This window comes from Gracilinanus agilis, chromosome 5 (assembly GCF_016433145.1).
Source record: "Gracilinanus agilis isolate LMUSP501 chromosome 5, AgileGrace, whole genome shotgun sequence".
Classification (NCBI taxonomy): Eukaryota; Metazoa; Chordata; class Mammalia; order Didelphimorphia; family Didelphidae; genus Gracilinanus; species Gracilinanus agilis.
Window position 1 is genome coordinate 118,733,460 of NC_058134.1, and position 23,355 is coordinate 118,756,814.

Here is a 23,355-nt window from a genome sequence, read left to right on the forward strand (position 1 = left end):
AGGTCTAATTTCTCAAATTTATAAGGAGCTAAGTCAATTGTACAAAAAAATCAAGCCATTCCCCATTCAACAAATGGTCAAGGGACATGAATAGGCAGTTTTCACATGAAGAAATTGAAACTATAAGTACATGAAAAAGTGTTCTAAAGCCCTCCTGATTAGAGAAATGCAAATAAAAACAACTCTGAGGTACCCCCTCACACCGAACAGATTAGCCAATATGACAGCAAAGGAAAGTGATCAATGTTGGAGGGGATGTGACAAAATTGGAACACTAATACAGTGCTGGTGGAATTGTGAATTAATCTAACCATTCTGGAAGGCTATTTGGAACTATGCCCAAAGTGCTTTAAAAGACTGCCTCTCCTTTGATCCAGCCATACCACTACTGAGATTGTCCCCCAAAGAGATGATAAAGATAACATGTACAAAAATATTCATAGTTTTGCTCTTTGTGGTAGCAAAAAATTGGAAAATGAAGGGTGTCCATCAATTAGTGAATGGCTGAACAAATTCTGTTATCTGATGGTGATGGAATACAATTGTGCTAAAAGGAATGATGAACTGGAGGATTTATCTTGTACCCTGCAACTTTGCTAAAGTTGTTAATTATTTCCACTAGTCTTTTAGTTGATTTTCTGGGATTCTTTAAGTATACCATCATATTATCTGCAGAGTGATAGTTTAGTTTCCTCTTTGTCTACTTTAATCTCTCGTCCTTGCTTCATTTCTGATCTTATTGGGAAGGCTTCTAACTTTTCTCCACTGCAGATAATACTTGCAGTTGGTTTTAAATATATACTGTTTATTATTTTGAGGAATGGCCCTTCTATTCCTATACTTTCTTGTGTTTTCAATAGGAATTGGTGTTGTATTTTGTCAAAGGCTTTTTCTGCATCTATTGAGATAATCATGTGGTTTCTGTTGGTTTGATTATTGATGTGGTCAACTATATAGATGGTTTTCCTAATATGTTTTTTAGTTGTAGATCTATATGTTCTTTTCCCCTTTTGGTTATTCTGGGTCCCTGCTGCTTTTTATAATGCCTGCCAAATCTTGTGTAGCCTTGATAATGACTCCTCAACACTTAACTTTCTTTCTATCCATTTGCAATATATTTTTCCTTGACCTAGAAATCTTTTATTTTGCTTATAATGTTTCTGGAAGTTTTTCTTTTGAAGTTTTTGGAGGTGACTGATCTCTTCTTTATATTTTCATTTTGCATTCTCTGATAAATAAAAAATAAAAACTCCTTATCACATCTAATCATATTGCAAAATCAGAATCACAGTTTGGTACACACATTTTAGTCAAAAGTCAAAAATGTTAAAAAAAGCTTTTAATATTTCTGACCCGTTTCATTTATGGAACAACTCTTCAGAACATGAAATAGCTTTCTAATCGCAAGTACTGCATGTCTCCAGAACTTAACCTGACATCATGTAACTGATTAATCATTAAGTTGCTTCAGAACCCAAGCCCTAAAATAAAATTGCAAATGTTTGCTTTGAATTCAATTTTCTTACCCAGGAATTTATTATTTATTATTGTTTATTTAGGGATCAGTGAAAATTCCATTACTAACTGAGAGTTTGGACTGTTTTTTTTTTCCTGATAGTTATAAACATTGAAATAGCCCAACTCCATTTTAGATTTGTTTTCCTTTTTAAAGGTTTTAAACTAGATGAATATTAGCAAACTATAAAGACTTAGGTTTTCATCCCAAAAATTTGTGTTTTTAAGAATTTTACAGATATTAATTATAGAAATTTTGTATCTTGGAGCTTGGAAGTGCAAAGAAATGATCATATTTTTAAGCCAGTCAGCCCACCTACTCTCCTGATAGCAAAATTTAAACCTTGGTCTTCCCTCTTTCTTGATAACAAAGCTGTCAAGAGTCTTTACTGACCACTCTATAGAGACTTCAGCAGTTCTCTATTGCTTTTGGGAAATAAAATGTCAGGTCATCAGTATATAAATAATGCCTCAGCTCTGAGATATTCTTTAAAAGCTGATATCAGGTAAGGAATTCTAAGAACTAATAAAGATAGTTAAAAGTTACACTTCTTATGACTTCTAGTTTCTTCTCTTCTTAAAACTGAGCATGGTAGTATTTTTTGTGAAATTTAGCTCGTCCTACCCATGAGCAATCAGTGGTTTTCCAATTGTTTAGATCTAGTTTTATTTGTTTGGAAGTGTTTTGTAGTTGTTTTCATATAATTCCTGTGTTTGTTTCAGTAGATAGATTCCTAAGTATTTTATATTGTCTTGGGTGATTTTAAATGGTCTTTCTCTTTCTACCTCTTGCTGCTCAAATGTGTTAGAAATATATAGAAATGCTGATGATTTATGTACATTTATTTTGTATCTTGCAACTTTGCTAAAGTTGTTGATTATTTCCACTAGCTTTTTAGTTAATTCTCTAGGATTTTTTAAGTAGACCATCATATCATCTGCAAAGAGTGTTAGCTTAGTCTCCTCCTTGCCCACTTTGATATCTTCAATTTCTTTTTCTTCTCTAATTGCAACTGCTAGTGTTTCTAGTACAATGTTAAATAATAGAGGTGACAATGGGCATCCTTGTTTCACTCCTGATCTTATTGGGAAGGCTTCTAATTTATCCCCATTGCATATGATGTTTGTTGATGGTTTTAGGTATATACTGTTTATTATTTTTAGGAAAGGTCCTTCTATTCCTATACTTTTCAGTGTTTTCAATAGGAATGGATGCTGTATTTTGTCAAAGGCTTTTTCAGCATCTATTGAGATAATCATGTGATTTTTGTTTGTTAGACTGTTGATATGGTCAATTATGTGGATGGTTTTCCTAATGTTGAACCAACCTTGCATTCCTGGTATAAATCCCACCTGATCGTGGTGAATGATCTTCTTAATTACTTGCTGGAGTCTCTTTGCTAGTATTCTATTTAAGATTTTTGCATCTATGTTCATTAGGGAGATTGGTCTATAGTTTTCTTTCTCTGTTTTTGATCTCCCTGGCTTTGGAATCAGTACCATATTTGCGTCATAAAAGGAATTTGGTAGGACTCCTTCTTTGCTTATCATATCAAATAATTTGTATAGTATTGGGATTAGTTGCTCTTTGAATGTCTGATGGAATTCACTTGTGAATCCATCAGGCCCTGGCGATTTTTTCTTAGGGAGTTCTTTGATGGCTTGTTCAATTTCTATTTCTGATATGGGATTATTTAGGCATTCTATTTCTTCTGCTATTAATCTAGGCAGTTTATATTTTTGTAAATATTCGTCCATATCTCCTAAATTGTTATATTTATTGCCATATAATAGTTTAGATTTTTAAGGTAACCTCCTATTAAAATTTTTTTAGTCTACTTCTTTTAAATAGGCAAAAGGGCTATTTTTTGTCAGGCCAGGTATCACAATTTTGAGATTGAACTACATGATATCTGTAAATATATGCAAGGTTCTTTTTTAAACATCTGCTCCTTTTCATTATAGTTTAATCTGCCCAGTGAGGATGGCAAAAACATGCGATCAAATTTTTACACTAAAGATAGTTAATCATTTGGTAATCTGTTTCAGGTAGCTATGAGAAAGAAAACCAAGCCACCAGGGTGGTTGCTGTTGTTGTTTTTGTTCGAAATTTAACTTTAGGGGGCAGCTGGGTAGCTCAGTGGAGTGAGAGTCAGGCCTAGAGACAGGAGGTCCTAGGATCAAACCCGGCCTCAGCCACTACCCAGCTGTGTGACCCTGGGCAAGTCACTTGACCCCCATTGCCCACCCTTACCAATCTTCCACCTATGAGACAATACACCGAAGTACAAGGGTTTTAAAAAAAAAAAAGAAATTTAACTTTATCTTTACCCCAAATCACCATATCAGTGCTTTTGTAGGAGATGACATATATCCTCTAAAGGAAAACTTTAGTCTATTTGAATTCTAACAAATATGAATCCAAGTTTTTTTTAATTCTAATATTTTTGGTAGATAAAATGATTAAATTAATTCTTTATGGCTAGTGATCTGAATCATATTTACATTAGCAAAAATATATCACTACAACTGGAAAACAACACAAAGCACATATCTTACCACTGATAATAGTTCTGTGGTATTGTCTTTGTACTTGAAGAACAGTATATGTTTTTATTTTCCATTGGAAAGGACTTCATAAATGTGAAATGCAATGTTTTTGTTTTTCTACTTAGCAATGATGTATTAAAAGACTAGGTTAGTAATATCACTCACATCTCAGTTACTTTTCTCTATTTATTCCTTGTTTAGAATTTTCTCATCAGGTTGTTTCCCCAGAAATACAACATAAATAAAAGAAGGACCTTGAATCTTTATTGTTCCTTTCAAAAAAAATCAGAGGGCTTCCTGCCTTTGAATCCCTTAGGGGGAAATTGTCATTTTTTTCTTTATTCTTACTCTTCATTTATTCCACATACCAGAGACTTTCACTAAAAAATAAATCCCCTTGTTTTATTTCTTGTTTTTTTTTAAAAAGAGCTTTCTCTTTTCTTAACAGTGTTCTTTGTAAAATAAAACATTAGCCACATGACAGTTGACAAGGCTCCTGCCATTAGATTGCATGAACTCAATGTTAAGGCAGCATTTGGTCAAGTGGTAAAGCTGAGATGTTTTTTAAAAATTTCAATAACAAAAGAAGCATTTTCATTGTATAGCTAAACCAGTGTCTTTACATTTAAATGGCAATGGTCCAAGTATTGTTAGTTTAGCTCTTTTTTTTTTTTGTATTATAAAACGATGTCATTACCTTTATCTTCATTTTATTATCATTTATTAGTTTGTCAGTAGGTACCCATCACATGTGTCTTTTGAAATAGGAGCTTTCTCTCCTAAAGATTTCATATGGAAGTAGCTAAATTATTGTGCTAAATAATAGTTAGCATAAGTAGTAATCATTACACTGATTTCCCTTGTTTGGGATAGAAAATAGTGTCCTAGGTTAATAGTCATTCTGGAGGCTCATGCCATATTAAGAGGTTCATAGCATATGTTTTTTGTTTAAAAGGGGAAGTTTCTTGGGAGCCACTAGTTGAAATGAAAACTAAGGTCTTTTTCAACTCTAAATTTAAATATGATCCATATATGCTATTTTGTATTGATTATTCAGTTAATATCCAGAATAATGTTTATCAAAATCAGTTATCTAATGAACTTATTTTTTATTTTTACATTAAATTTATATAAGATGTCATAGTTTTCTAGGCACTTAGGTTTTTATATATATCCATTTTATCTTTAAAATCACTCTTGATAGATGATATCATTCTCCCCATCTGACATGTAAAGGAAGCAAGGTTTAGGAAGGTTAGCAACATATTCTCAAGTCAGTCATATGAAGTACTGCTAAGAATAGTTTGCAACAGATCCAAATGGTTATTTCGATACAAATTAGTCATAGTTACCTCACTTAATCTCTCTGAACTTCAATTTCCTTATGTGTAAATGCTACTTTCTCTGATTCTACCACATAGTCCAAATTGTATTTTTCCTGAACCTCCTGACAGGGAGGCCTGTTCTATCTTTAGTCTGAACTACATGCTAGACCTTATTCTCTTACCTCTTTTGTTGCCCCCTCTACAAAATCTCCAAACTTCCTGTCCCTTCTTGCATGCTATCTAATATCACCCATGTAGACACATGGGTTTTTCTTTCGTCTGTTGTAGAACTGAATCTTTGTATTATCTGGTCAAATTGCACTAATTTTAAAAGGCAATTTTAGTCTGGGGAGGAATTTGATCTGGTCCTTAGTTTAATTTCTTTTGATCCAAAGGGCAAATACTATGAGCCTTTGTTATGTGTGCCCATGTTTGTAAAAATGCAACATTACTTTCAAAGATTTTTAAATAGCTTAAAGAGACCTTAAGTGAAAATATTATTCTAAAGTGCTATGTCTGGTAGTTTCAATAGTATATGTTATCTCAGGATTCTGCTGATGCCCCAAAATCTTGAATGTAGAGAGGGAGGGAGGGAGGGAGGGAGAGAGAGAGAGAGAGAGAGAGAGAGAGAGAGAGAGAGAGAGAGAGAGAGAGAGAGAGAGAGAGAGAGAGAGAGAGAGAGAGAGAGAGAGAGAGAATATGAATAAAACACAAAATTTTTGTCAGTACCTCAGAGTTTACTCATTTGTAAAACAATGGAGTGGATTTAGTTGTTGCCTAAGAGTGACCCTTCTTGCTTTTATTCTAACTTTCTATTGCTTGCTCAAGTAAGTTCTTCTAAGTGAAAAACAGAACTAGAATCCAGAGCTCCTGATTTGTCAAATACAGATTTATTTTTACCACATCACACTTTTACCTCAAAATAAGAGAGAGAAAAATTTAAACTAGAAGCTGTTGTTTTGCTAGCATATTAAGAAATGTTATAATAACGTAATGTCTGATAGTAATTTTGAATGTTTCTTAGTGTTTAGTGCTAGTTTATGAACTGGTCATTGTTATTCCCTCCAGATTACAAGGGTTTTTTTAAAAAGTGTTGCAATTGTTCTACAAAAGGCATGAGTATAAGTGTTGTGTTTATTTTTAAAATAGTAAAATCACATAGAGGGAAACGGGTATGAGGGTATAACATCAACATAGAAGGTAATCTACTTGTAAAAACTTGGCTTTTTCACACTTCTAGCCTCCAGTTGAGTTAAAACCCTTCCACAATTGCAGTCTTTAAAAAAATGCAAAAGTAGTACACTTTGAATATTGTCTTTGTGTCACAAATGCACCTCATGCTTGAAAATGATAAAAAATTACAATCGATCCTTACAACTGTTCTGTTCATCTTTATTGATCATGTGCAAGAAAGATAAATCGTAGCCCAATAAGATTATAGTAAATGTTAGTGTCGTAGGGGACTGGAGGTTGATAGAGAACCATTCATCATCTCAAATGGTAACCTGTCCATGTCTCAAACCTTACTCAGTTTGCTGTCTAATCACATACCTATTGATTTTATCCACAACCAAGAAATCTGGATGTGACTGTCATTGGACAACCCAGATTGCTAAATGTAAAAGGGTCACTGATGTGAAGAGGCTTTCATTTTCATTTTCTTACTGACCAATAATGATTTATTAAAAAATAAACTACCTCAAGTTGTACATGTGAAACTTCAGTTACTAAACCAGTTAATAATTGAGTCTACTTGAACAACATGGACCTTTTTGATCGAGTCACACCCATTCCTTTTGTATAGGATTTTCAGGATATTTCCTGAGATCTTAGGACTAGATCAAACTTCTAGAGATTATCCTATAATCCTGTGGTAAGGCTGGTTCTTAAACTAAGTATTTCCAGCCAGAATAGTTTTCCTATTCAGGAAAAGAGAGGCTTTTAACATTGCTAGACCCAAACCAATACACAGTATTAATTCTAAGATAGAAGGTAAGAGTTTTAAAAAAAATTGCTAGGCTCAGATCTCAAAGAGATCAAAAAAAGAGGAAACGATCCTATATATACAAAAATATTTATAGCAACTCTTTTCATAGTGTCAAAGAGCTAGGGGAATGGCAAAACAAGTTGTGAGATTTGAATGTAATGCATACTATTGTACTCTAAGAAGTGAAAAAAAAATCATTTTAGAAAAATGTGGAAAGACCCCTCGGAACTGAATACAAATTGAAATGAACAGAGCAATGAGAACAATTTATTCTATAACATAAGTTTTTAAAAGGGACAATTCTGAAAGAACTTAAGCAATGGTTACCTATAATTCCAGAGAATTCATGATGAAGAATGTTATCCACCTCCTAGTTATAGACTAATATACAGACTAATATACCTAGTTATAGACTAGTATACAGAATGAAACATACATTTTTTAAACCTTGCCAGTAAGGATTTATTTCAACTGTTTATTTCTTATAAGAGTTTTGTTGTTTTTTTTTTCCTCTCCTGGAAAGATAATATGAGAGAGAGAAAAGATGCTTGCTGATTGAATAAACAAATTAAATTTTTTAAAAGGGAAGTTTTACATCTTAAACTCTATTTAAACATACATATTTGCTTACAAATTTATACTAAGAAAGGTGGAAAGGCATTTTTATGAAACAAAACTTGGTTATGTATTGGCTCACTTTAGTTTGACAAGTCTGTTAAAAAGTTGCTTCTTGGATCCGTTAGTTGCAAAACAGTAATCTGTTTTATCAAGATCTCTACTACACTTGAAAAACCAAATTCTACAAACCCCCAAAAGAACCACTGTCTGCCTATATCTTGTTTAATATATGAATGAATTATTTGAAAGAGCTGTATATTTGGGATAAATTTTAACCTTTCTTAGATATCCCTTATCTCCAGATCTCAAAAAGAGAAGGGATTTTCTATATATGCCTAAGGTTGATATGTTTGCAAGAGTTTAACTTTCAGATATAATTAGTTTATCAATTTTAATGAGTGGCTAAAACTGTAATTGAACGCCAAAACCATAATTTTAAAAATCTTTATATCATTTAAATGGGTATACGTTACATGTATATATGTGTGTAGACACATGATTATGAAGACCTTCTGTTATCAAAAAACAATTCTATTTTAACAGGTTCTTTTATATAGTAGAAATGTGACTGTTAATATTTTTTTGTAGAGTGCAGAGTTTTACAAAGTTACCACAGAACAATACCAGAGAGCTGCTGAGGAAGTGGAATCTAAATTCAGGTAAGGTTTTTAAAATAATTATTTACACTTTTAAAAAGAATACAACTATAATTCTATTCTTTTACAAAAATGGGAAAGTTATTTGGTGATATAGCTCTCAGGAATGCTAGGAAGAATACTAGTGATAAAAGTATATTATCTGCCTCTCCTGGAGTTCACCTGAAGGCATTTGATGAAAGCTTGTTTTCAACACAGCATAATTCATTTTGTGAGCTTTGGGGAAATTGAAAACAATGATAATAAAAGTTTTTTTTGTATTATTATGTTCGGCAGATTGAGAATAGAGAAAATTTTCACTTTTATATATTAAAATGTGATATTTGTCCCAGTTTTGTTGCTAGTCTTTTTCATATTTAAGTTATTTTACGCACTTCACATGATCTTTGGAAGTATTTAAATCAGTGGCTCAACTTTGACCTTGGTTATAAAGGTAATGCCAACTTTATTAAGTCTTAAAACACTTAAATATTCTTTAATTGAGGAACTAAAGTGGCTTTGACCCAGAACCTTGAACTTTCCCTTTTCTACCAGAGCTCACATTAAGCAAAAAGACATAAGGGAAGCAATACTAGGTGGAAGGACTTTTTTCCATATTTAATATATAATGAGACTTTCCACAGAAGCTTGGGACATTTGGATGAAGGCGCCCTGGGGGAAACTTTTGTTTTTAATAATCATTAAACCATGAATTATAAGTGGAACTATTACTAGTGATTTCTGGTTACTTTTTGTTGATAATTAACTGATCCACTGCCTTTGTAGAATCAATCACATTAAACTAGATAGTACTGATTAGAAGAAATCATTATTGATTTAAGATGGATAGGGGTCTACTCTAAGACCAACCTGAAAACATTACTACCATTAGTTCCTTTTTTTTTGTTTTTGTTTTTGTTTTTTTTATAAACCCTTGTACTTCAGTGTATTGTCTCATAGGTGGAAGATTGGTAAGGGTGGGCAATGGGGGTCAAGTGACTTGCCCAGGGTCACAGAGCTGGGAAGTGGCTGAGGCCGGGTTTGAACCTAGGACCTCCTGTCTCTAGGCCTGACTCTCACTCCACTGAGCTATCCAGCTGCCCCCTACCATTAGTTCCTTTAATCATTCCATCAGATATTTGTTAAATGGCTACTAAATGCTAGATATTATGAAGATGTCTGACTCTTGAATTATGGTTCAGCATTTCCTCTTAGGCAGTAGCTCTAAATGACTGAAAAGCATCTCATTTGGTCATTTGGATGTAGCATGTTACCAGTGGATAGAAAACTGGCCCTGAAGTCTGAGAACTTAGGTTCAAATTCTGACTCTTAAGAATACCTTTATTATCTTGGACAAATTATTTTACCTACTTGTGCTTTTGTTTCCTTGATTATAACATAAGAGGGTTGTATTAAGTGGCTTCTGTGGTTTCTTTCTGCTCTAGGCTTATGATCTATTGCCTTTATCAGAGAGAAACTTTATTAGAGTCCTGATAGAGGTGGAAAGCTTTCAAAAGTACCATTTTGGCATTGTAGAAAAACAGATGAATTTTCTTCATAATAAATTGGCTCCAGGAGGTGGAAAGAGCATAAAGGGAACAAAATAAATGTGAGTGAAGTTTATTTAGGCTGCAAGTGATTAAACACCAGCCATATCAACATCTCACCAGAATAGCTAATAGATATTATTTTGAGAATTCTTACATATTAACTCAGATCGCAGCCCTCCAGGTTTCTACTCTTAGTTCAGTAAACCATAGGACAAGAAATAAAACATACAGGAGAAGATGGAAGTATCCTTGGATATTAGGCTACAGTGTTGACATTTGTAATAAAGCCAGTACCCTTTGACAGTGTGCCAAATGAATTCTCTGAAAACAGTATGTGAATTTTTTTTTTAAAGCTTTTTAACTTGAAGCCAAGAGATCATTCTTTTATATTGAAATGTTTTGTCATAATTATTCAAAACAAAACCTAAAATATTACATCTGAAAGGTGAATTGTTATATCTACATCTTATTTTTTTTTAAACCCTTATCTTCTGTGTATTGACTCCTAGGTGGAAGAGTGGTAAGGGTGGACAATGGGGGTCAAGTGACTTGCCTAGGGTCACACAGCTGGGAAGTGTCTGAGGCTGGATTTGAACCTAGGATTTCCCATCTCTAGGCCAGACTCTCAATCCACTGAGCTACCCAGCTGCCCTTACATACATCTTATTGATAACTACTTACGTAGGGTCAAAATTATATCTCTTCCTATAGTTTTGTTTACAGGCTACATCTAGGATTGTCACTAAAATATGTATAGAAATTAGTTGCAATCTAGAACTCAAACCCATCTTATTCACTTGAAGTTTTAAGAGAATTGTATTCTGTTAGTTCAAGTATTTTATGAATATCAGGGGGAAGGGGAAATATTGGAGAATATGACTATAATATTGGTAAATTAATTTTTCTTGTCTGCTTCAGTTTCCCAACTGAAAGGATGAATGGCTGGCCTAAATGATTTTTAAGATACCTTTCAGTTCTGTACATAATTAAAATTGTATATGAACAAAAGTTATATGATGGGGTATATTTTAATAAGAATTTCAGCATTTTATCCTTGAATAAAGTTGCTGAAATCTACCTTATATATTTGGACTCCTGAAAGAAGTTTTTCCTATGAAGTACCAGTAGATTAGTTACCTTGTAAAAGTCAAGGTGATTTTCAAATACCAGGCCCTTTATGCAAAACACTTGAAGAATAAAGTGAATTTTGCATGTATTACTGTATATTTTAAGGTTCTCCATACAAAATTATTTCATTTTAGAATGTCCTTGGTCATGAGGGCCTCATTGTTACATATTATTTAGGTCTCCTCTTGGCATTTTAATAGCTGTATCACAAATGAATTAGTGAAGCCTAAGGATGATGCTCCAGTGGTATCAGCAGGTGTTTCTCATGTTCCCTGTAATTACACATGTGGATTGTGGACAGTTTTAAGCAACAGTGTTTAAAGATCCTGCTTAATTGGCTGTAAAAGAATTAAATAAGGTTTTGACTGCTAGATTTATAATTCTGTAAGTTGCAAAAGCCACTGTGCCTGAATGTCAATGTCACTTCAATTTGGAAATATTAGATTAATAAAACTAATGTTACTGTGGTTCCAAAGTTGCTCTGTTAAGTAGTCTTAAAACTCCTCTAGAATTTGAGTCACTTAGTTCTTATTACTTAATGTTTCTACTTAAACTTTGAATTACATTTTTTTCTTCCATTTTTGGAAAGTTCAGCTTTGTCAATTTTTCAGTGATTTCAGCAGCTTTATGGAATGACTTTTCTTATCACTAGGATTAAAATTATGTATTAATGTACATATAGTTGTATCTGCAAACTGACAGGTCCTGCTTATAACCTACTTTACTTGTGAATGAATCTGATATACAAAATGTGCATGATAAATGTTTTATTTTTGATTGTCATTGATCAAATTCTAAATGATCAAATGATTTATCTCAGTTAGACACTAATTCACATTGATCATATTCTAAATGATCTAGTTGGATTGGTTTCTGCTGTACTCAAATTGTATTAAAACAACATTACTTGAACATGCTGCCTTTTCTAATGTAGGAGTTATGTTACCAGAAGTTACATTATGACCAGAATTATTGTATTATAAAGATGTCTCCTTTATAATGAAAAGTCTACACAAGAAGAATAGAATGTGATATTACAGGAAGAACAGAGCTTCAGGCAAAAATTTGGGTTTTAAGTAATTAACTTCTGCATCTGTGTTGGGCCTTCCCCTCTTAACTCCCCCCACTCCCCTTTTTTTTTTAATTTGAAAGGATGGGACCTGCAATCATGACATTTTATTCCCTCTGAACATTGGAGTCAACTAACATCTTGATTATACAGTTCGAGACTGTATAATCAGAAGTCTCCTGACTTCAATCCTCCGTTTCAATCTTGTTTAAGCTTTATTTTATTTTATTTTATTTATTTATTTTTTTGGTGTGGGGGACCAGGAGGGTTTTTTTGGCAAAATTTCAATCTGAAATAACATATAACATTAGAGTATAAAGAAAGTGGACAAATATCTGGCACATAGTAGGTGCTTGATAAATGCTTACTCTTTAGTTGATGTGATTGAAATGTGACTCATTACCTTTGAAAACCCTCTTTCTCTGGCTGGTAATTTAAAGTGACTTTGACCTGCTTGTTTCATTGGTAAAATGCAAGATATAAATGCTTTCTTCCAAAAATTCATTCTTTGAAAGTGGAAAAGTGTAAAATATTCTTTCATTCATTCTAGAGTAGATCCTCTTTAGCAAAAGCCCTTTAAGAGATGGCTCATTATTTTGTAGTGATTAACCTTTTAGTTGCAGTTCTTTAAAGTTGCAAATTTGATACAAAGTGGTAGAACAGAATTACCATGTCCATGAATAACCCATACTCTCTGAAGCACACTTTAGACACAGAATGGAATAGGCAGTACCAGTAATTTAGTGATTAATTGTAGGAACAAACATATAGCCAGTGTTGTTTGTTTCTCGATTATGGGATTGGTATACACCCTGGACTCTGCAATTGCCATTTTTCCACTTTTCACAAATGATCAAATTTATTTCATGAATATAGGGGGTTGCTTTGCAACAGTCAGTTGGTAATCAAGCTGGTGGAAAATGTGATCAGAAACATTCAAGTCTGTAAAAAAAACTGCATTTTCTGAGAGATTGGAATTATTTCATCAACATTGTCTGGTGCATTAGTCTTTTTCATTCTTCTGATCTTTTCATATTTAGACAACACACTTTTTAAAAAGGTAATAGAGGAAAAGCCAATAAAGTTGATGAAGCATACTTAAATTAATTTTTCTCCTAAAAATTCATCATTTACCCTTTTTCCTATTGGTCCCCAATTATGTATGGGTCTACCAGGGAAGTCTTTTTTTTTTTTTTTTAAACTCTTACCTTCCGTCTTGGGGTCAATACTATGTTTTGGCTCCAAGGCAGAAGAGTGGTAAGGGCTAGGCAATGGGGATTAAGTGACTTGCCCAGTGTCACACAGCTAGGAAGTGTCTGAGGCCAGATTTGAACCTAAGACCTCCCGTCCCTAGAACTGGCTCTCAATCCACTGAGCTACTCAACTGCCCCCCAGGGAAATCTTTTAAAGGTTAGTCTGGACTAGGTAGCTATTAAAATGTGGTGCTAAGGAGGACAATAGTAAAAATTTGATCCTTGAATAAAGTATTTTGCCTTTGACAAAGTATACCAAATCCAAGGCAAGCTACCTTACAGGTAATTACTTTTGGTCACAAAACACAAAAAGTGTGATCACATTTCAAATCAATCACCAGTTTTAGTAGAACAATTTAGTAGAACAACAAAATCTTTAAAAAACAATATCTATAATACCTACTTATGGGGTTATTATCAGGCTCTAATGAAAAATGTGAAAAATAAACCCTAATGTGCCATATATAAGTGTCAGCTATTATTTTAAAAAAGGATGGCTAATTTTATTAGTCAGAGGCAAAAAACAAAGGGAAAACAAATAAGGAATTGGTCGATGACTTAAGAAGTTCATGCTAAAAATTAGTTTTTTTGTTGTTACTGTTATTTTTTGGTTGAAATAGCTACATTTCTTCACATATGAATGATGAGGAAGCTTTCTCAGCCTTCCAGTTCAGAGCTGATCACATGTTCTCTGTAAACCTTAGCTACCTACCACATACCCAATATTTCTATTAATAAATAAAAGTCAGGATTAGTATTTTTGTATGTTGCTTTTTTTGTAGCAGTTTGTGTACCCAAGTTTGCAAAATCATGATTTGCTTCATGTGAGAAAACTGATCACTTTGCTTTTTCCTCAGGGAACACAAATATTGAACTTCTTTTGATCAATATCATCCATTAAGAATAAAGTATAACACACTGTTATGAAATATTAATTACACAGTTTAGACAAAGATTTTGAGTGAATTAATGAAAAAGAAAGCATTTGTCAAGCACTTTTCTTTTTCTTAAGCATAAAAATTACAGATAACAAAAAAAGGAAGACACTATCTACCCTCAATGATCTCTTACTCCATTGATGGCAAACCTTTTAGAGACCACGTGCCATGCCCCAGTGACTGAGTGCCCCTCCCCAGACAGGGGGAAGGGAGTAAGGGCAGATGGGCAAGGAGGCACATAGGAGAGGGGGAAGGGAGCAGCTCAGCCGGAATCCCTCTGCCTTTCTACTAACTAACTCTGCTGCGGATGGTGCATGTGCCTATAGAGGTCTCTACCTTTGACATCGAAGTCCTACTCTAACTAAGGGAGACAGTACATAATAGAAAGTTCAGCTGCAAGGTAGGTGGAAAATCCAGAAATGCTAAAGGTACCACAGAATGGCAGATGGCAAAGCCAAGGATCCTTATGTATAGGATGATAGAGCACTGGTCCTAGAGTCAGGAAGGCCCAAGTTCAAATTTTGCTTTAGATAATTATATTGTCTGCCTCAGTTTCCTCATTTATAAAATGAGGATGATAATAATAGCACCTACCTCCCAGGTTTATTGTGAGTTTTAAATGAGATGATATTTGTGAAGCATTTTATAAACTTTAAAGAGCAATATTTCACTAGTGATCATTAGAGGTATTGAAGGTGGTAGGTCATATGACAATGTCATGGATTGTCAAGATGGAAAGTCAGGGGAGATAGTAAGGCTTAGAGAATATCAGGAGTAGAGGATAGGGCAAATAGGAAGTAATGGTCCTTCATCTCACCAGAAGGACGAATTGATCTCTCCTACCTCCTGTAATTCATGAGGAGTCCAGCAGCCCAGAACAGTACTGAATCTAGAGATGGGTTTGAGAAGGAGGAGATGGGGAAGGGAAAACTGAATGATTAGTGGTCTTCCTGTTGTCTTGGATGAATTATAGGTCAGACTGGACCTCTTAAATAACTACAAACCTTTATTTTGTGTAGTATCATAATGAAGTTGAAATTTTTGCCTAATATATTGGATTTTGTTTTTACTAAAAATTTCTACATTTTTCTCACTCAGACTGATGAATTTTCCTCTTACTCATTCTGACCAGTAGGACATTCACTTTAGGCTCCAGCTAGATATAATTTCTTTGATTTTCTTTTGATCTTTTCAAAGGTAGAAAATATTACTTACCTTTTGAATGCCATTCAATTACAGGTAGATACCATTGAAGCTGGTAGGAGGGCCAATTAGACTTAATTATTGTCATATTGCCCTGTCATAGCTTTGAAATGTCCAGGAGGACTTGTGTGATGTAGCTTTTTATTTCTTTTCTATGTCATATTTAGAAAACCAACTATCTTAAAGACTTCTACCACCTTTGAAATTATTTTAGAGAAGTGATTCCACATAAGAATGATAGCAATCACTATGTTTTCCTCAGAATCCTAACCTATATATTCTTCCATGTTTAAAAGTCTTTTTATATTTAAAGTGATATTCCATTAGTTTTTAAAGTATCTCAGTACTATGCCTGCTATTGATAAATTCATTGTAAACTATTTGTCTTGCCTTAATTTGACCTAGATATAATTTATATTTTTGATAAGTGAACATAGGGATCATGGAGAAACTAGAACTGTAGGAAGGATCTCAGAAATTATATCATTTTTTTGTATTCTCTGTACACGTTAGTAAGTTTGTGGATTTCAAGGAACAGTCTCATTCACATTAAGCTACCCATAGTGTTTATCAAATAATATATGATGACATGGACATACTTAAAAAAGAAGAAAAATGCAAAATGTGTGAATGTCCATTTCACTGCCCTCCTAGTTTGCCATTATGGCTTGCTTTGGAAAAATAATTTACACTTGTATATGTTTGAGTCCTTGTTTTATTCAGGCCACTAATTGATTCTGGATGTTTCAAGATAGAGTGTACTGTGGAATTTTATATTGAGGTATACAGACAAGAGGCAGCTAAATGGAGAACTGGACCAGGAGTCCAGGAAGATTTGAATTTGAATATGGCCTCAGACACTCACTAGTCATGGACCCTGGATAAGTCACTTAAACTTCTGTTTGCCTTATCCACTGGAGAAGGAAACCACTCTCCCCACAAGATTATAAAGATCAACAAAGATCACAGTTGTTGTACAAGAGCTATAAAGAGACCTGACTGACAGAGCCAGAACTAACATGAGTCAGGTACTGACATGAAGATGGGAGTGGAGATGTGCTTCTCTCCTCTGTCACTTTCCATGGCCAGTAGCACATTGGCAGCCTGACCTCCACTCTAGCCTCATGTCCCATTTAAATTTCCGAGCTTCTCATTTCCTCAGCTTCCTCAATTCCCATAGCATTTGTCTCCACTTTGCCTTAGTCATAAACAAGAGTGTCCATACCCTAAACAATCAACCTACCCCCTTCCCTACCCAATTGGAAAAGGGGGGCACACCTTAATTTATCCTAAACACCAAAATTCCCTATTTGGGTAGGCAAACCCTAGCCAGCTTTTGAATACTCCAGTCATTAGTAGATCAAATAAGACTAAACCTAGAAGTTTATATACTTCTTTTGTTGCACTCAGAGTTATTTATCACTATAATTGCTTGGCCTTCCCTCCTCTAGACAAAAAGAGCTTGTTCTCACTGACCTATATTACTATAAAGAATACAGCAGTTGCCTGTACATAATAAACTGACAATAAATATTTGTTAAATGAAAGAGAATGAATCACTCATTTAATAATATTACTACTCAGTGTTGTATTTTTAGCCATAAATCCCCCACTTCTTTCAGGCTTTTCAGAATATTTCTGGGTATTATTGGCAGCATGGCTTAGTGAAAAATGTATAAGAATTTGCATAGATGTTCTTCAGTAAACTTAGTCTCTCTGCATTTTAGTTTCTGTAGCTCAAAGAATAAGGTAATTGGACTCTCTTTATGATTCATATAATCCCATATAATAAAATTATATTTTCAGTTCATCTTAAATTAATTAAATGACACACCCTAATACATAATGTGTAACAATCACTTTAGGTAGTGATTGTGGCATCATTTACTCAATCTAGTATTGAAGGTGCATTCTCATGCCCAGTGTTTGGGAATTAGTGGCATATGTCCAAGTAGATTATTCATTTAATTTATTCCAAATAAAATTATTATCCCCAGTTATTTTTAATCATCCATAAATTCATTTAAGTTTGCTTTTTCTAATACTACCTATAATCAATTCCACTGAAGAAATATATTCTTTTCTTTCTTCATTGTCAAGACTACTCATTCACTATATGAATCATTTCTACAGAAGGACATGGAGTGTAAGAAGGATGACATTTTACTTTTAAAAAAGTTGTATGTTGTATATATACTTGATTATTTGAGAGCTTCTAACAGAGATTGCTGATAGCTTTGAAAATAATTGTTTTATAGGACTTGCTTAGAATGCTTATAAAAGGAATTTAAAGAAGGAATAGTAGTGCTTTTTAATGCAATAGACCTTATTCAGTGAGCTGTTCATACTATTTATTGAGTCTTTGGCAGTGTGCTTGAACATGTGTAAAGCTTACATCTTGGCCCTTCCCTATGTGTCAAAATGAAAACACACATGCTCATATGTTAAAATGTCGACAGCATCCTACACTTGCTCACACTGCTGCCTTAAGTTACTTCATATTCTTCCTTGTGAAATGAGGTGAGTGACTCATTCAGTGGTCCTCAATGAAGCTGGCATGTTTCTTTTTTCTGTGTGTTCTGGTAAACAACCACGTCCCTTGAAAATTGATAGAGGCGCTCATTAAGGGCAGCCCTTGCAGTTTGGCTGCAATTTCCAGAGTCACCTCAACCAATGGAAACTACTATTTCTTGATGAAGCTGGCAAGTAAAACACTACAGTGATACATCTGGCATCACATTCCCTTTTCAAAGACTAAAACCTCTTGTTTTAATATGTTAAATATGCTTAGTGAGGATTTTACAAGCACAAAGAAGTCAGCTATTTCCCAATTACTGTATTAACACAAGAAAGGCTAAAGGCTCTATGGAGGGGGGCGTACAGGGGAGGATAGTACTGCCATTTGCTTTCCATTTTGTTCTCTTGGTCGTTCTGAGATTACACAAATACTTGTTTATTTTTGAGGCAGTTCTATCTCTGGAGTCAAAGTCTACAAGTCTTCCAGCGTATTGTTGGCATAAAACCCAATGAGCCACTTATGAGAAAGATTTGTTCTGCCCAGTTTATGATAAGTTTTTTTTTTAAATAGCATACACCTGTTTCTGCTTACAGAATGAAGAATGAATTGCCAATTACTGTAGACATGTTCAGACATGACACTTCATACTGCACTGGCTTGTGCAGTCTGCTTTATCCCAGGCCCCCAACTAAGAAACCATCAGTCCTCCAAAAGGAGATATATTGTGAGAAGGAGGGAAAGGGAGAGAAAGGGGATCAGTCCTTGATCAGTTGCTATTATTTGTGCGTGTGCAAGCTGCAGGAAGGGAGGTCATTTCCTATAACCTTTGTTTTCCCTGCAGAGCTCTTGAACAAGATGAAGTGATCAAAGCAGGATGCCAGTACATCATCACAATCTCATTACTTTGCAAGCTGCATGCACAGATGCTGCTGTTTTCTGCATCAGGCTTCACTGATTTACATTCATAACACCTCCATTAGAACTCATTTGGTACAACTCATAATTAACCAGTTCTTTTCTTTTCATAATAGTGTTGTTTTAATGCAAGAGATATCAAAGCAAAGAAGAAAATAGTATACTTGCGTGAATCATCAGAACTCAAACACATTGGTTAGGTGAATAGAAGTATATGTTAAATGCTTTGTTGCAATTTACATCATTTACTGGTTCAAAATTTGAGGGAAGGGGGGGGAGAACAAATCTTTTAAATTTTTGTGCAGTCTACACTTCCTTTTTAAATGATCCCAAGTCATAGGATCATAAAATCTGAGCTTAAAGGGACCTTAGGAATGCCTCTACTCTTTACTTCACAAATGAGGACATTAAAGCTAAAGAAATGAAGTGACTTTCCCCAAGATCACACATGTAATAAGTATCAAAATCTAGATTCTCTGACTTCAAATCTAGTGTTCTTTCTATTGCATCATACCTTTACCATTATATTAATCTTTCCCTTTTATGTCAGTGATTCTCAATCCTGTTTTAGACCATAGACTGATAGTATTTCAAACAGCAAGGGACCTCAGAGACAAGACAGTTCATTCTCTTATTCTAGAGTGAAGAAATGAAAAGAGGAAGAACTTTGTTGTAGTAGGAAGAGGAGGAATAGAGGTATTAGTTAGTAGTGTTGTGAGGAAGTTTACTTAATTCTAAATAATAATTAAGTAAACTTCCTCACAACAGTAGTAAGTAGTAGTAGTAGTAGTAGTAGTAGTAGTAGTAGTAGTAGTAGTAGTAGTAGTAGTAGTAGTAGTAGTAGTAGTAGTAGTAGCAGCAGCAGCAGTAGCAGTAGCAGCAGCAGCAGCAGCAGTTGCAGTTGCAGTTGCAGTTGCAGTTGCAGTAGGAGTAGGAGTAGGAGTAGGAGTAGTAACAACTAATGCTTATTATATAGCACTTAATTTGTGCCAGGTACTGTGCTAAGCACTTTACAGTTCTTATCTCATTTGATCTTCACAACAACCCTGGGAGGTATATGCTATTATTATCTCCATTTTAGAGATGAGCAAATAGAGATTAAGGGACTTGCCTGGGGTCACACAGTTAATAAGTATCTGAGACTAGAACTCAGATGTTCCTAAATTCAGGGCTTGTGCTCTATCCACTGTGTCCCCAGCCACCCCATAACAGATAGAATTTTTATCCAGATGGACTTTTATCCTTGGACTCCATATAAAATGTTTTTTTTTCTTTAAATCTCATCATACTGAGTATTGACACCCTGTCTTTTATGTCTTTATATTTTTTCTCTTTCCAAAAAAGGTGTATATGTATGTTTATATTAACATGTATGTGTACACAAAGTATATGTGTAGATGTAGATATATCTATATATCTTTCATATTTGTATCCCAACACAGGTCAAATCTCCTGTATAACTTAAATGTTTTTTTTCTGAATTACTATAGTAGAAAAACTCATCACTCTGTGGCCAATCTGCAAATGATCCTCAAAATAAAATGGTACAATGGAACAAGCACTGGCTCTGGATTCAGAGGACTTGGGTTCAAACCAGGTCTGTGGTTTTCAGCATCTGTATGACCTTGAACAAGTCATTTCATTTTCCTTAGTCTCTATGTCATCTTTAAAATGAGGATTGGACCTGATGGACTCTACATCTACTTATAACTCATCTAATTCATTAATTCTATTATATATTGTCCCAAATTTTAACTACTTCACCTTGATTAAGAAATGCCAAAGTTTGCTTTCTTCAAGGCACTGTCTTCAAAAACATAGGATCACTATCATGCCACAAAGAAATATCTGATTTGGACTTAAATGTTGCCTCAGAACTAGATTTGTGTTTAAATCCTGACCTTGCTACTCAGTTTCTCAGGAGCTTCTTTCAGTTTTTTCACTTATAAATGAGGGAATTTAACTACATTATTTCTAAGGTCCTTTCTAGCTCTAACAGTTTATGATTCTCCCTGGAATCAATAGGATTTAGTTAGTGATTGAATGTGAAAAAGTGTTTTTATCAGTGTATATGTAAGAGAATGGAGGTTAACACCATTTATTAACAACATTTATTAGCACAAATCCGGAAGTCAGAAGAGTTGGTTTTGAAATAATATCTATTTTGAACATTTTGAATTTGAGGTGCAAGGAATATATCTAGGTGGGTATGTCTTCTCAGCAGATAAAAGTGTGGATCTAACTAAGGGTAGATTTTAGGTCAGAAATATAGATTTGGGATTTATTCATATGGACTTTTATTGGGAAGTATGGAAGTATATTGAGATTACCAAAATAGAGAGTATGAGAGAGGGGATGAGAAAAAGGCCAAAGGGAAGAACTTTGAATATACTCCAGAGGTAGTTAATGCAACTTGATATAAAGAGTCAGGGAATCCCAGGAAGAAAAGACTATCAAGAAGACATCATCAGTGGTGCCACATGATCAAGATGGGTAAAGATTGGTTTATAAGATAGAATAGCTATCATTTAGAAGAGGAAATTAAACACAAAAATAGACTTAAAAGATAATATAAATTTTGATTTGAGGGAGGAGATGTGAGGATTTAACAGTGATCTAATATATATGATGTTCCCCAGGGAGGAGAGTAAGCTGAAATTAGAGAGGATGCTGGGTAGCTAAGGGTTTGATCTGGGATATTGTAAATCAGAGGAAAAGAGATTTATTCTGAAATGGCTACTTTGGCACTGGGAAATATTCTAGAGTGTTGAGTGAAAAACTAATGTAGGAGCTATCTGTCACTGTCCCTGACGGATTATATTCAATATGGTTAAAATATAGTGCTAACACACTAAATATTTACCCAGGCAAGGCTAATTAGCCCTCAGCCAGAGGACCTGTGGTGAATATAACAAGAGTTCCACCTATGGCCTCCTCTAAGACTGGAAGGCCTCTCCAGAAACTAATCTCTCCAGAATCCATGAAATGAGTCAGCTTTTCTCTCACCCAAGTCATGGCTCCATGTTGTTGTCCCAGTCCAAGATCTTTCAAGAACTCAAAGACCTCCTCACAGGAAGTTTAGGCCCTTTTTAAATACTTTTTTTACACCACTTCCTTTCCCTTCCTCCACTTTACAGGGACTAATTGCAGTCTTTAAATTTGCTTAACACTTCCCAGGGGGAATTCAGTCTTCTGGAGATATAAACAACTTTAGTAAGGTCTTTGTGTACCTCCCTTACTTAATGGTTAAGTAGGAGTATCTTGCTTTTGGTTGATTATATTTAAAAGTAGACAAAGGGAGAGTTAATCCCATCTTCACAAAAGCTTACTTCCCTTGCTGTGAAGCAAAGTTTGGCTAAATTCAAGAAATTATTTTCTAACAGTTTAACAGAAGCAAACCCAAAACATACTTCTTGAGATGAATTTGCCATTACTGGAACTGTTTAAGCAGATTCTAAATAACTATTGATGGTCTTGTAAAGAAGAATTCTCATTTGTGGTTGAGGTGAGACTAGAAATTCTGAGGTTCTTTCCAGTTCTGAGAGCCTGTGAAATTCTTGGGAATAGCTATTGGCATTATTCTCATAGTGGAGAACATTTAAAATGGCAATACAAAATAGTCTTCATGAATGAAAATGATTTATGGATCTGACAGATTTCTTTCTCAACATTCAGTGTAACTAATATTCAATGTAACTAAAAACTAGTGGAATTTTTAAGCCTTTTGATGTTGCCCCTATTAAATGAACTTTCTTCTCCTTTCCATTAAATTTGAAGTTTTTAGTCATCTATCTACATAAATTCCTTTTCTTGTATATGGATACAAGATGGCACTAGGATCAATGTGACAAGTAAATCTAATTCTGGCTTTCTACTGATTTTCTTTCCCTGGGGTGTAAAAAAATAATCATTATAAAGACATTATGAGAGAAATTTTCTTAATAAATTTTTCTGGTATAATTTAAAAATATTGCATTTTAACACTTTAAAAAATAGTTTTCACTGCTCATTTCATATTCTCTAAAGGTAAATTGAGAAGATTAGTTATTAAACATTTTGCCATTAACTCTAGAAGACTACAAAGCAAAAAAAAAAAAATCTTTTGGCAGAAATGTCAATCCATTCCTCTTTGGGAGTATTTAGGAAACTTC

At 34.2% G+C, this 23,355-nt stretch overlaps 1 protein-coding gene across 2 annotated transcripts in view; it reads left to right on the forward strand.

Moving 5' to 3' along the window:
• CHCHD3 (coiled-coil-helix-coiled-coil-helix domain containing 3) overlaps window positions 1-23,355 on the forward strand; it is a 353,089-nt gene that overhangs the window by 278,773 nt on the left and 50,961 nt on the right. For both annotated transcript variants that reach the window (XM_044677433.1, XM_044677434.1), the window contains exon 6: window positions 8,584-8,654. In XM_044677433.1, coding sequence (XP_044533368.1) covers window positions 8,584-8,654 — 71 coding nt within the window. The remainder of the gene's footprint in view (window positions 1-8,583; window positions 8,655-23,355) is intronic.